General features: G+C 41.0%; 1 protein-coding gene across 4 annotated transcripts in view; it reads right to left on the bottom strand.

Moving 5' to 3' along the window:
* tgfbr3 (transforming growth factor, beta receptor III) overlaps positions 1–13,265 on the bottom strand; it is a 193,169-nt gene that overhangs the window by 118,986 nt on the left and 60,918 nt on the right. For all 4 annotated transcript variants that reach the window (XM_048539072.2, XM_048539074.2, XM_048539073.2 and 1 more), the window contains exon 3: positions 11,207–11,427. In XM_048539072.2, coding sequence (XP_048395029.1) covers positions 11,207–11,427 — 221 coding nt within the window. The remainder of the gene's footprint in view (positions 1–11,206; positions 11,428–13,265) is intronic.

Genomic DNA, 13,265 nt, shown 5'->3' with positions numbered 1-13,265 from the left:
CTGACTTTGTTGTACCTGTCATTTCAGTTGTAATATTTTATAAAATCAACAACCATAATTTGTCTGTTCTTAATTCACGTTTTTTAACATTTACATTGGTAACCATGGATATCTTGAAGCCCAGAATCAAAGTTAGTAATTAGTGTTTGCTGTGTTTGAAACCTGCCTTGTACTTGCGTTTTAAATTAATTTTGTGACTTCATTCTTGCAGTAAATAACTGATTTCAATTTAAAATTTCATTTTAAAAAGGTTACTAGTCTGATTGAGACCATAACAGTAGTGCATACAAATTGAATAGCAACCTTCAGAAAGAAACTTGAGGTTAAAATGTTAGTAGAGAGATTTGGGAAGAGTAGCACGATCTAGACTGAATTATGAATGAGTTGACTCAGACTCAGTGGGCTGAATGACCACTGTACTTGCTGTACCTTTGCTGTAATGCCCAATGTTTTGTCCTATTTTCACATTCTTTCACAAACTGACATACTGGACAGATATTTGGCAGGTAAAAGTTAAAGTAATTACATAGAAGGGTGAAATGGTGCGTTTTGAGTGCTTCAACAACATAGTGGTCAACATTAATCAGAAATTTAATTCCATTGAAACTATCAACACTGTGGCAATAGAAACAAGTTCTGGGTACTTGACTAGTGGCACACTTCATGTAAAAGTCACTCCATTGTCTACACAACTAAAGTCAAAAGTATGACAGAATAAAACACTACTGGTTTAGATATAAATTTGAAATAATCATCAGGGTGATTAAAATCTATGTACAACAGCCCAGGTCCTCACAACTGGAATCGCAGCACTGGGCTCAATGTCCAGTCCCTCCTTTCACTGCTGTACTATTTACTAAATATAGCTGCCAATTGTCAAACTTACTTGAACGTCTATGAAGCTCTGGTTAAGCTACAACTAGACTACTGCAGGATAATAAAATGTGAGGCTGGATGAACACAGCAGGCCAAGCAGCATCTCAGGAGCACAAAAGCTGACGTTTCGGGCCTAGACCCTTCACTAGACTACTGCATCCAGTTTTCAACACATTAGGACTCAAGAGTTGATAAGGGTCTTCCCCATTGCTAGAAAGCTGACAGGAAACTCGTGTAGCCTTATTTTCAGGGAGTCCTGCCAAATTAAGTATCACTTCGGCAGTGGTGGGCCTTTCCCAAGATCAAGGATGTGGCTGTTCAGCCCACTACCAACTGCTTGCCAGTCAGATGCCAGAAGCTTTATTGAACAGTACACCACTGGGGTGACAATGACCGCTGCTGCTTTGACACCCACGTATGTTCACTGGATCCCAGACTAGGTTAGGAAGTGGGGGTGATGCTTGTGAAGTTGGGTATTATGTGAAGCAGGCATAGTGGAGTTAAGGCCAAAAGGGTGCAGAGGAGATTTACTAGAATACTTCCAAGGGTGGGAGATTTTAGCTACAAAAAGGTTAGACTGGCAGTTAAGTTGCTTTGCTCTTGAAGGTGGAGGAGATGGAAGGGAGATTTGACAGAAGTGTGCAGGATGCTGACACTTTTGGATAATTTAGACTGGGAAATATTGTTCCTATTAGCAGGTGGCACAAGAACGAGGAGACATAGATTTAACATTTATGAGTAGGAGATGCAAGGGAATGCGAGGCAAAACTTTTTTTCCTAAGCACAGCAAGTAGTAATATCTAGTCACTCCTGTCCATATGGATGTTAGAAGCAGAAACATTCAATGATTTCAAAAGAAAATTGGATGGGTACTTGAAAGTTTTAAACTTACAGGGCTATGGGATAGTGTAGGGGCATGGAACAGTGTCAGTGTCAGTCATACAGCAGACCCTTTGGAAACAGATCCTTTGGCACAATTTATTCATGCCGACCATGTTTCTTAAACTGAACTAATCCAATTTGCCTGTGTTTGGCCCATATCCCTCTAGACCTTTCCTATCCATCCATGCGCCTGTCCAAATGTCTTTTTAAATGTTGTAATTGTACTTGTCTCTGCCATATCCTCTGGCAGCTTGTTCCATATTCACACCAGCTTTTGTGTGAAAAAGTTGCCCTTCAGGTCTGTTAAATCTGTTCCTTCTCAGCTTAATCCTATGCTATCTCGTTTTGGATGCCCCTACCCTGGGGAAAAGACCTTGACTATTCATCTTATCAATGCCTCTCATGATTTTATAACCCTCTATACAGGTCACCCCTCAGTCTTCTATGCTCCAGTAAAATAAATCCCAGTCTATCTAGCCTTACTTTATAACTCAAAAATTTCAGTCTCAGTTACATTCCGTTTAAGTGTTTTTTGCACCTTTTCCAGTTTAATAACATCCTTTCAATTGAAGTGCACCCAGAATTGTATGCAGTGTGGCATTACCAATGTCTTGCACAGCTGTAACATAACATCCCAACTCCTGTACTCAATGTTCTGGCCAAAGGAGACAACAGAGCTAAATGCTTCTTCACCACCATCTGTGATGGACCTTTCAAGGAATTGTGTAACTGCACCCCTAGGTTTCTCTGTTCAACAACATTCCCCAGGGCTCTACCATTGATTGTATAAGCCCTGCCCTGGTGTGCCTTACCAAAATGCAATACCTTGCATTTATCTAAATTAAACTCCGTCGACCTTCTGGCCTCCAGGGGACCAGCATACACTTACAATGGGCTGAGTGGCCTCTTTCTGTGCCACAAAACAACAATTTGACAATTATTTTATTCATCATAGGATTACAGCATCACTGGCTGGACCTGCATTTATTGACCATCCCTAATTGCCCAGTAAAGTATCAACTGCACTGCTGCGAGTCTAGAATCCTGTCGTCCAGATCGGGTAAGAGTGGCAGCTTACCTTGTCTAAATAAGGACAGTTGTTTCCGTTAGATGGGGAGACCAGGACCTGTGGCCACAGCCTTAGAATCAGAGGGGGTAAATTTAAAACGGAAATGAAGAGACATTTTTTCAGCCAGAGAGGGGTGGGCCTGTGGAATTCATTGCCACGGAGTGCAGTGGAGGCCGGGGCATTAAATGTCTTCAAGGCAGAAATCGATAAATTCTTGATCTCACAAGGAATCAAGGGCTACGGAGAGGGTGCAGGGAAGTGGAGTTGAAATGCCCATCAGCCATGACTTAAATGGTGGAGTGGACTCGATGGGCCGAAAGGCCTTACTCTCACTCCTATGTCTTATGGTCTTGTGAACCAGATACATCTCTATGGCAACTGACAGCAGTCAGTTAATCATCACACCAACTTTTTAATTAAAATTTCACAATTTTCCACAGTAGGGATTTCAACCCATGTCCATGTCCCCAGAACATCTGGACGGCTTGTCCAGTGACAATACGACTGCACCTTCAGCTTCCCTATTCACACCACTATCATATGCAGAGATAGTAGGAACTGCAGATGCTGGAGAATGAGATAACAAGGTGTAGAGCTGGATGAACACAGCAAGCCAAGCAGCAGAGAAGCAGGAAAGCTGACGTTTCGGGCCTAGACCCTTCTTCAGAAATTTCTGAAGGCGGCTCAAGGCCCAAAACATCAGTTTTCCTGCTCCTCTGATGCTGCTTGGCCTGCTGTATTCATCCAGCTCTACACGTTGTTATCTCTTTCCGACCACAAAGACATTTTTCCCACCCCACCCCTGTCTGCTTTCCGGAGAGACCACTCTCTCCACGACTCCCTTGTCTGCTCCACACTCCCCTCCAACCCCACCACACCCGGCACCTTCCCCTGCAACTGCAGGAAGTGCTCCACTTGCCCCCACACCTCATCCCTCACCCCCATCCCAGGCCCCAAGATGACCTTCCATATTAAGCAGATGCTCACCTGCACACCCGCCAATGTGGTATACTGCATCCGCTGCACACGGTGTGACTTCCTCTACATTGGGGAAACGATGGGGAGGCTTGGGGACCGCTTTGCAGAACAACTCCGCTCAGTTCGCAGTAAACAACTGCACCTCCCAGTCGCGAACCATTTCACCTCACCTCCCATTCCTTGGACGACATGTCCATCATGGGCCTCCTGCAGTGCCACAATAATGCCACCCGTATGTTGCAGGAACAGCAACTCATTCCGCTTGGGAACCCTGCAGCCCAATGGTATCAATGTGGATTTCACCAGCTTCAAAAGTTCCCCTCCCCCCCAGTGCATCCCAAAGCCAGCCCAGCTCGTCCCCGCCTGCCTAACCTGTTCTTCCACTCACCTATTCCCACCTCCCATCTCAAGCCACACCTCCATTTCCTACCTACTCACCTCATCCTGCCCCCTCGACCTGTCTGTCCTCTCCGGACTGACCTATTCCCTCCCTACCTCCCCACCCATACTCTCCTCTGCACTTGTCTTCTCCTCTTTCCATCTTCAGTCTGCCTCTCCCTCTCTCCCTATTTATTTCAGAATCCTCTCCCCATCCCCCTTTTCTGATGAAGGGTCCAGGCCCAAAATGTCAGCTTTTGTGCTCCTGAGATGCTGCTTGGCCTGCTGTGTTCGTCCAGCTTCACACTTTGTTATCATTCTATCTTTACAATTTGAAGTGATTTGCATAATTGTTTTCCTTTTGATACTGGCACACTCTGACTCAATTATTCCAAAGTCTGTTACCTTTGTACGATCTAGAGGGGGTTTTATTTACATAACATTTACAGCTTTGGTTTTGTCTTATTTTATAACTTATTTGTGTAATAAAATCCACCTTGTTTACCACACTGAACAGTTACAATACCCGAGATAGAGAAACTAAAAACATCCAGCGACTTCCTTGCATCATTGCTTTCTAACAACTATTTTAGATCAGTTACAATCTACAGGGCATCTAATATTTGAGAATACTTCTGATAGCATCACAGGAGGGGGATAACTAAGTTTTGGAATTGAAGGCTGTAAGCTTATATTAACTCCTTGGGATTTAGATCATATTCTGAAGTGCATCTTGGCTTAAACAAACCCAGAAAGTTGAATCTGCATTCAATGGAATTAAACAACCTCTTTGGAAAGTAAACATTGCAATCCACATTTGATTTGGTTTCTAATCCACTTCAAATCACAACAAAACTGGACTTAATGTCTGACTGTACATTTGCATAAACAAAATATGCAAATATTGTCAAGTATTTGATCACACTGCCATCACTCACTAGGATCATTACAGTTTGAAATAAAGGCATGTTTTAAAATCCAGAGACATTTTAATCAAAATATACTTTATTTGAATGAAGCATCATTAGTAATGGATGCTATCTTTGAGCAGGATGGAGTTTATTCAATTGTCAATGTCACTAGTTTGCACCGACTTTGTGCTTTCTATTGTTAACTTTAACATGCTGAATTTAGAAAGCATACCTTCACCTAATACACCATAGAGTCATAGACTCATGGACTCATGGAGTCATACAGCACAGAAACAGACCCTTCAGTTCAACCTGTCCGTGCCAAACATGATCCCAAACTCAAATAGTTCCATCTGCCTGTGTCTGGCCCATATCCCTACAAACATTTTTTCCTATGTACTTATTCAAATGTCTTTGAAATAGTGTAACTGTATATGCATCCAACATGTTCTCTGGAAATTCATTCCATACACAAACGATTCTTTAAATAAACAAACAAGGGCAGTTCTTATATAAAATCTTTCTCCTCTCACCTTAAAAATACGCTTCCTAGACTTGAAATCCTCCACTCTAGGGAAAATAACACCTGCCATTCACCTCATCTGTACCTCTCATCATTTTATAAATCTCTACAAAGGTCACCTCTCAACTTCCTATGCTCCAGTAAGAAAAGTCCCAGCCTACCCAGCCTTTCCTGAAACTCAAAACTTCCATTCTCCACAACATCTTGGTAAATCTCTTCTGAACCCTCTCCAGCTTAATATTTTTCCTCTAACAGGGAGACCAGAGCTGGACAGTCCCAAAATAGTGTCAGTTCTTTTGTAACAGTGACATAACATAGGTTTTCTGATTTTGTCAAGTATAGTTTGTGAATTAGTCAAGGGACAGTACTGCCATTAAACAAAAAATTCACAACTGAATTTCAATTCTTACATCTGCTAACATTGCTCATTAACATAGGTCTCTCATTTTAACTCAGATCGGATCTTGGATCATGGTGAGCAGAATTTTCTATTGGTGAAACAAAGCTGCCACTATTCTAACTTGTTGTAACGTTCCACTCTGGGATATATCTGCATCACTGGCAGGCCAGCATTTATTGCCTGTCCCTGGAGGCAAACTGTGTCACTTGCTTTAACGATTTCCATTGTGTTTAAGGAGCAAGAAAAAATTGAAAATATTTTCAAAAACTTTACAGAAACATACAACACATCTTTGCTAGATGATTAAGCATACATTTTTAAGTATATTCTGTAGTGAAAAAACATATGCTGGAATTCAGACATTAAAGCAATAGGGCAATCTGCCAGCAGGATTGGCAGAAAAATACAACCACATATCAAACTCCAAATTATAGCATTTATCAATGCCAAGGTGCATTATTAATTCACTGTACTGCAAATAGGATTTAAATTGCTATTTTTTCATTCTGAAGAAAAAGAATCTACACTAACTATTATATTGTAAGTGCATTCTGCAATTAAGAAAAATCCTCAAGCAACATTTCCAAATCCAGCACAAGTAACCTGAAAGTGAAGTAATCTCTTTAAACTTAATTTTAACAGCTATTCCACATCTCCATGAAAATAGTTTTAATACACCTGATCAAGAGAATTGCTGTCAGTTACTAACCAAGGTACATTATGAAAATGGAAGCAGCATTTTTAATCATGCTTATTTCGGATCTCAAACTCAGATATTCCAAATTATTTCCCCATGAAAAATGACTACTAGTAGTATAACAGGTGTCAGAAACCATGTAAATTTCTGGATATATATATATACCAGTGATCAAGTGAGAATCTGAAGTCAGTCTCATATTAAGGTCAAAGGAGGTGGTATTTACAGCAATGCTGATTGCAGAACTTTGTTTACCACTCAATCTTAAAGCAAATTCAGATCTACATATTTTTGTTTACACTCCTCAGCTCTGCCCAGTAGCCAACATCTAACTTCACAATTTCCTGTTCATTCCAAGGACAGGAACACCAGCCATTGCAAACTATGCTATTACAATGCAAGAACAAAGGAAGCAGACAAGCAACGCCAAGTATCGCAATATGTTACCATGAAGAAGAGAACCATGTTACAACATGGCAATGCCAAATCTTGCATACAAATTGATATTTTAGCTTGCAACCTTAATTTGATGGTATAAAGTAAAAAGGGCTCAAACTTGCACCCTGCTAATTTAGAAGGGAAAACAGTTTCATTTACGTCTAAGGCCACTTATGCAGCAAGCATATATTGACGATGCAGCAACCATCTCTATTAAATCCAAAGCAGAATCAGAATAATCTTCTGTATAAAGTGGTATAAATGCAGAACTTGCTACTGCAAGTAGTAACTGAGGTGAATAGCATAGGTGCACTATACGCGATTAAGGAAGTATATTAGAGAGGAAGATTTAGAATGATATACTAATTGGATTAGGTAAATTAAGGCATGAGGATGCTCCTATGAAGCACCAACAGAAGTACAGAGTTTCGCCAAAATGTCTGTTGTTTGGCTGTAAACTCCTGGCATTTACTGTAGATCGGATGCAATACATCAAAATAATTTTATTTCCCAAGTAGTAACATTTTGCCAACTAAAAATCAAGAATAACCTCAGAAGTTGACACAAACACTGAGGGTTTAACACAGCTTGTATTAGTGCAAGCTCTATAATATTATTGTTAACTTAATACAACTTATCAAACTACAAAAGTACAGAAGAAAAAAATGCAGCATACCGCTGGTGTAGTTTTGAAAGAACCAATGTGTCTAGGTGAACCATTTGTTTGTCCATTCAAAGCAAATGCTGTTAAGTATTTAGCTACACCACTCCACTATATTTCACTCTTCAGAAATTTGCCAGAGGGAAGGGATGTAGCTAAATCAACAGTTATTTGAATTTAACTAACTTCCTTTAAATGATCTGGAAAGTTTAAAAAAGTTTGTGAAATGAAGAACAATTCTTGAACAAATAAGACAAAATAAATTAAGTATGCAGGTGTCTCTTTTTATTCAACTATGTTTTTCCTTTGCCTAATTTTTGCAGTCAGGTGCACTTGGGACAGAAAAACCAGGATGGTGTCGTCACAACTCCAATCAAATTAGCCTTCAATGGAGAACAAGCAGACCATAGCAGGTCAGCCCACTTTACATGCAGGTCACAATAATCAGTTCTACTGAAGTCAATGGAATTATTGAGAAGGAGGTATAAGAAGCAATCCACACTACATTGCCACTTTGCTTACTCCCTATATTGAATTTGCTGGTGTCTCTCCAGAAGTCACTGGATGTCCCCACTTACACTCAACTAGTTAACCAGAAATTACGAGAGGTGACACAACCAAAGACTCAAGGTGTATCATGCTTTCAATACTTTGAAACCAAATTTCAAAGGTAAATGTTTTTGGAGAAGTATTATGTTCAATTTATATATTCATACATTTACACAGTGAATAATTTACTCCCTCAGCTTGTATAACTGCCAGAAAGTAAATCTGAATGGTCAGATGGCCTACGAATGTGAATAACAGGTCAGTTCCATGCCACCAAGAACTCAGGGAGAATATGAGACAGTACCAAGTAGGAAGTGGAAAAATAGTAGTAGTATTGCTGGGAGAGATGACTGATCTTCAATTAAATATTTACATAAAGTTGGTGGATTGCTAATTCTGGGGGCATGCGTGAGTGAACATGGTGATGTGGGTACTTGCCCACCACTCACTCAACTTGACAAATAACTAAGACAAAGCCCTAACCTTCTAACAGAGACCATTCCTTCATGTTTGAATATAGTCCAAATCATTTTAGAATTGTGCAAATAGTATCGCTGAAAATTCTTTAACTCTAAATATTCACAACAGATGGCATTCTGTCCTACTACCGCAGGTTATCACATTAATAAAAAATGTCAAATGCAACTTTCATTCGTAGATTTATCACGGTTAAACAACCCAGGATATTTCACAGAAATGTTTTCAAAGAAAGTGTGACACCGAACTCAAGGAAATATAGGACAAAAGACCAAAACCTTGACTGAAAAGATTTGTTTCCAAAATATTTCTTTAAATGGAGGAAATAAAGAGAGGTTGAGAGCAGTAGGTTAGGAAGAGAACTCTAGCAGCCATGCCTTCAAATTTTTAGGCTTTTAGCTCAAAAAGTAGTGAAAGGAAAAATAGGAATGCACAAGAGACCAGAGGTAGAGGAGCACAAACATCTCAGAAGATTGCTGGGCTGAAGGAGGTTAGAGGTTGAAAGGGCCATGTCATGGAGAAGTCTGAAAACGAGCATTTTTTTTTAAATGGACCTACTGCTGGACTTGAAGCTAACATTGATCAGCAAAGGGTAATGAGTAAAAAGGGATTTCGTGCAAATTAATGATGCCAGCTGAAGTTGCTCTCGAAAAGTCAGATCCCAGACTGAAACCTGCATTGACCAGCTTCAGTTTTAAACAAAACAAAAAACTGCAGATGCTGGCGATCAGAAACAACAATAGAAATTGATAGGAAAACTCAGCAGGTCTGACAGCATCTGTGCAGAGAAAACAGAGTTAATGTTTTGGGGCTAGTGACCCTCCTCCACACTCAGTACATCACTATGTATACGCTCTCAACCTCTCTCCATCAGCACCCTTCGCACTGGCTTAGAGCTGCCCTGGCCCTGGCCCCTGCCTCCACCCCTCCCTCCTCCATTTCCACTTCACCCACTGGCTCATTTGACACACTAACAAAAAAATTCTCTTTTCCTTTCAGGCATTAAACATTGCATGATGCTTAGAGATACCCAGTGCTCCTTTAGAACCTTCCTCCTGTTCCCTTCCCTTTGACTCCATCCATGCTCCTAACGCTGCTACCCCTCACCGTCATGTATTTGCTAACCTATCTGATCTTCCACTCTGATGATGAACATGTTCAGAAGGGTTACTCAGCCTAAAATGTCAACTCTGCTTTCTTCCTATAGATGCTGCCAAACCTGCTGGCTTTACCCAGCAATTTGTTATTGTTTCAGGCTTTAGCTTTTTGGTTTTTTCAAAAACGAAATCTATGCAGGTCAGTTACTGAACACATTCACAAAAATCTGCCAATCTACTTTAGCACAGAATAAAACATATATTAAACAAAAAAAGACATGAGCCACACTGCACTGGACTAAATGGCTGGAAAAATGTCATTTGAAACACCAAAGGATTCAAACTCTCATTGCTCCTTTTATCCCAGCAATATCCTTTTCAACACCAAGTTCCAAAGATCTCCGGTTATCTCCCTATAAAAAGTTTGCTGTTCGGGCTGGCACAGTTCAGCTGGTTTCCTTCCTGTAAATTTCTGCACATTCACTAAATGTTTTTTCTTAAGCTGCTAGCTCTCCCAGAGACAGCCAAACTGTAAACTAAACTTAATACTACTTTAACTTCAGACCAAATACTAGAGTTCGCTAAACTCAATGTCTCAGTCTCACAGTATTTTACTCAAGAGGGTAACACCACTGTCTCCTCACTTTGGCATATAAACCTGCTGACTGGCTGATCCCTTTTGAATTTTCCTGCATTTCCCGAAGCAACAGCAGTTTTATTCTCTAATTTTACTTTAATGCACTAACCTTCTCAACTCCATTCCTATTTCAGTTATAAAGGAAAGGCATCAAAGGCATTCAGAAAAACAAACCTCCAGATCTCTCAGCACTAAGTGCACAAGAACATTTCTAAAAGTGAAACTAAAACCTGGCCTCCACTTTCTTAACACTCATCATTTCAAAAACATAAATTCAGCTTAAAGTTATGCATTGGTCCTAACACAAGAAACACTGCAGAGAGCAGAGTTTTAGATCAACTCGGGTTTATAGAGAATATAAAATGGGAGACTGGCCAGGAGTGTGCTGGAATAGTCAAGGCTAGTGGCAACAAAGGAAGGATGAGGATTTCAGCAGCAGTTAAGCAAAGGAAGCTTTTCTGACATGTAACATTAAGCACACTAAAAAAGTTAAGTTACTGGTAACCACATCCTTCAGAATACATTTATTATATAAACAGTAACTATGGCACAACTTCAAACAGTAGAATGGAGGAAGTGCAATATCAGACATTTTTCACTCTTCCTTCAATAATTCTAATATAAGAAATTTACCTCATCATAATTGCTGGAGTCTACACCACTACTTTTTCCTTTGTCGTGGTGATTAGGATCCATTCCAGTACTTTTCAAATTGATAATGTGCACCTCTCGAGGAAGACCTGTCGTTCCTCCACTCGCACAGCCGGATGATACAGTAAAACTTTCCAGCAAAGTTTTAACTGGATGAGATTCATCTACTGGTCCAAGCACACAGTCACTTCCCACCAGAGGGCCTGCAGACAATATTAATAAAAAGAAGTTTACTAACAAAATTAATTGAATTTTGTTTCTCTTAATTGTGAACAGCTAATTTTCCTTACAGCATTCAGGTGAATGAGCATGCACAACTCCGTGCAAATTGTACCATCCTTGTCCCTACCAGTGTAACGTACGACATAACCCAACACCTTTTGCTTGTAAGGTTGTATGGAAAGAACTAGCATCTTATGGCATAATTATTTCAACAAACAGAGCAAAGAACCTACGCAGAATCCAATTATCAAAATACACATTTTAAATAACTACCATGTCACTGAAAATCCATTAGATAAAACTGTACATGTTCTTTTATTTGAGTGAACAAAAGATACATTTTCAGGAATTACCAGCTAGTTTCTGGTACTGCTAACTCCAAATGTGTTTACATGAAGCAGTAATATCTTTAGTTGAACTTATTTAGCAGAAATTTAACAATAACTGATGCTCTTAACTAATAACTTGCATTTTATGTAACAGCTTTGAGTTTTAAAGAAGAACACAATAATGATGGAGACTGTGAGGAATGTATCGCACCCTCGAGGCAGGTCTGGAGGCAAGGAACATTTCGGACACAATGGCAGCAAATGGTACCCGACTGCCATCCTGTTCCTGACTCAAATAATTCCAGGGTTTGGATTTGCCAATCTACTAATCCTCCTATCCCAGCTCAATGGAAATCTTTAAATGAGCCAACAGATCCCATGAGGGACTGCCTAATTCAAAAGGCATTACATCTAGTTAGAGGGCAGAACAAAAACAGAGAGGGATCCTTTATCAGAACTGGATTCAAAACGTTAACTTTGTTTTACTCTCTACAGATGCTGCCAGACCTAAGTTTCTTGAGAGTTCTGTTTTTGTGTTTTGGATTTACAGCACACATAGTTCTTTGTTTTCAATTTAATTGTTGATGGGTCTGACTTGGGATATGGGGACAGGACAATTGAAATCTATCTACTGTCCATGTTAAACCCCAGTGCCTCACAAACCCTATCCCATTGCTCACCTCTGCCTCTAGTCCCGACTGAATCTCTGGTGGGTGTATTGCTACCAGCAGCCAGCACTTCCCTAGTGATGCTAACTAGTGATGCACTGGTGCTGTCCTTAAATCAGCCAACCTCTCCACCCCTCTCACCCACTCCAACCTCTCCCCAACAGAACGGGCAGCCCTCCGCTCCAACCCCAACCTCACAATCAAACCCGCAGACAAGGGAGACGCAGTGGTAGTATGACGCACTGACCTCTACATCGCAGAGGCCAAACGCCAACTCTCTGACACCTCCTCCTACCGCCCCCTTGATCATGACCCCACCCCCGAGCACCAAACCATTATCTCCAACACCATCCAGGACCTCATCACCTCAGGGGACCTCCCACCCACAGCCTCCAACCTCATTGTTCCCCAACCCGGCACAGCCCGTTTCTATCTCCTTCCCAAAATCCACAAACCTGCCTGTCCTGGTCGACCCATTGTCTCAGCCTGTTCCTGCCCCACCAAACCCATCTCCAACTATCTGGACTCCATTTTCTCCACTTTGGTCCAGGAACTCCCTACCTACGTCCGTGACACCACCCACACCCTCCACCTCCTCCAGAACTTCCAATTCCCTGGTCCCCAACACCTCATTTTCACCATGGATGTCCAGTCCCTATACACCTGTATTCCTCATGCAGATGGCCTCAAGGCCCTCCGCTTCTTCCTGTCCCGCAGGCCCGACCAATCCTCCTCCACCGACACCCTCATCTGCTTAGCCAAACTCGTCCTCACCCTGAACAACTTCTCTTTCCATTCCTCCCACTTCCTACAGACAAAGGG

This window comes from Stegostoma tigrinum, chromosome 8 (genome assembly GCF_030684315.1).
Source record: "Stegostoma tigrinum isolate sSteTig4 chromosome 8, sSteTig4.hap1, whole genome shotgun sequence".
NCBI lineage: Eukaryota > Metazoa > Chordata > Chondrichthyes > Orectolobiformes > Stegostomatidae > Stegostoma > Stegostoma tigrinum.
This window is presented reverse-complemented; position numbering and strand designations above follow the sequence as displayed.